Source organism: Haliotis rubra, unplaced genomic scaffold (genome assembly GCF_003918875.1).
Source record: "Haliotis rubra isolate DU_JTF1 unplaced genomic scaffold, ASM391887v1 Scf248, whole genome shotgun sequence".
Lineage (NCBI taxonomy): Eukaryota > Metazoa > Mollusca > Gastropoda > Lepetellida > Haliotidae > Haliotis > Haliotis rubra.
Window position 1 is genome coordinate 1,278,813 of NW_025766536.1, and position 2,216 is coordinate 1,281,028.

The 2,216-nt window shown below is 38.7% G+C and overlaps 1 protein-coding gene across 1 annotated transcript; it reads right to left on the reverse strand.

Annotated features, from left to right (window-relative positions):
* Positions 1-507: 507 nt before the first annotated feature.
* On the reverse strand, positions 508-1,518 carry LOC124279235 (putative ankyrin repeat protein RF_0381). Its single transcript, XM_046715046.1, has one exon. The coding sequence runs from the start codon at positions 1,516-1,518 to the stop codon at positions 508-510; it is 1,011 nt and encodes a 336-aa protein (XP_046571002.1).
* Positions 1,519-2,216: the final 698 nt, after the last annotated feature.

Here is a 2,216-nt window from a genome sequence, read left to right on the forward strand (position 1 = left end):
CCGGTGTTGAAATAAGGGCTAGCCTGTAAGCTGGCTAATTGTATATTTACAAGTCATGGAGATATGGCTGAAAACCTTTCAAACATGACTGACTGATTGAGTTTGGTTTTACGCCACTTTATATATATCGCTATATCCAATATTGAAGTAAGTCATGTGTTATGATTTTGAAATCCAACCTGACATTCCAATTATGTGCGCAAATAAGTAAATCATCGAAGTGATAAGCACAATATGTTCAAGTATAAATATGACAGTCATTGAAATAAATAACTATACACAACATGGAAGTAAGTCATGTGTTATGATTTTGAAATCAAACCTGACATTCCAGTTATGTGCGCAAATAAGTAAATCCTCGATAAGCACAGTTGGTGCCCATTGATGAGCCTATCCATGGCATTGATGATTAATACCCCTAATTCATTTGAATGTTATCAACACGATTAGAAGAACGACGAAAGATACTTTTCTAAAAACATTCTTTACATCTGTTAGACACTGCATTCAACATGGATTGCCCTCCATGTACGGCCCCTCAGCAATGGACCGTGTGGAAACATACTTCACTATATGTACATTTCCTCCTTCACAAGCCATATCTAGGATGTTATCACCAGCATCATTTATAATTGTTAGATCAGCCTCATGATCAACAAGTAAGAAGAAGACATCCTCATGTCCCTCACACGCTGCAATCATTGCTGGTGTGTCTCCTTCCCCATCCCGACTGTTGATATCCACAATGTCGTGTGTGAGGAGGTACCGTACAATCTCAATACTGTTTCCACCACAGGCCAAATGAAGGATGTTGTTATTATCTTCATCCAGGAGTGACAGATCAGCTCCCCATTTCACAAGTAAGTCAAACACGTCATCACATTCAACCATGGCTACTTGCATTACTGGTGTCCAGCCGCCCCCATCTCGACTGTCAATGTCCACATTTTCATGTGCCAGAAGGTACTTGATTATCTCAACATTTTCTCCTTCACAAGACAAATGAAGGATAGTTTCTTCGTTATAACCTACTTGTGACACGGCTCCTCCTGCTTCAACAAGGATGTCAAACACATCCTTATCACCATTATAAGCTGCATGTATTACTAGTGTCAAGCCGTATATATCTCGATTGCCGATGTCCCCAATGTCTTGTGTCAGAAGGTACTTGATTATCTCAACATTACCCCCATCACAGGCCAAGTGAAGGATGGTTTCTTTGTCGCCATCCACTAGTGACAGATCTGCTCCTGCTTCCACAAGAGCGTCAAACACATCCTTATGTCCATTATTAGCTGCATGCAATACTGGTGTCCAACCGTCATTGTCTCGAGTGTCGATATCCCACATTTTCCGTGCGAGAACATGTTTTACAATTTCTACATTTCCTCCAATACAAGCCAAATGAAGAATGTTCTTATCGTCATCATCCAATAAAGACAGGTTGGCACCTTCCCTGACAAGTAGGTCAAACACTTCTCTATGTCCCTCCTTTGCTGCATGCACCACAGGTTTCATGTTGTCCTTCCCTATTGAGTTGAAATTTTCCCAGCCATCAGACAAAATGTTCCTGACTCCCGCCTAATCTACAATGATGCAGGCCTCGAAGATGGGAGTGTTCAATTTAGTATACACTTGAGTCTGATTCCAATTTTCTGAAGGAACACATAACATCATTAGATAGCACCTAACGATTAATATCCTAGAAAAGTAATTGTGTGTGTAAAAAGGAATAACGGTTTTCCTATATATTACATACGGACTTTAACTTTACCTGGTCAGTTAATGTGCCTTGGTAGTATTTGTATATAGGTGAGATGTGAGGCCAATTTTTAAATATATTGAAGAATCTACGTTATTCCCACGACTGAAATTAATCAGATATCGGCTTAGGTCAAGCGGTATTTCGAAAAATATTCGTACCAACTGTAAATAAAATACATCAGATAAATATTTATGTGGTTTCAATCACATTTTGAAAACTGTAATAGACCTAAAAACAAGTTCTTTTTTTTTCTGAGGTCACATGTATATTTAGAGAGAGATAATATGCATGCCATATATACATAGAGACAAGTTAAGGACCTCCCATGTTAAAATGCCGGTGAACATTTAGTTGTAACAAAAGGTGACAGGTCCATTAGTATAAATCTATCATTATTGTCTTGTCAATGTGTGGCCACAAGTCATGAAACAACACAACAACAATGAAATCT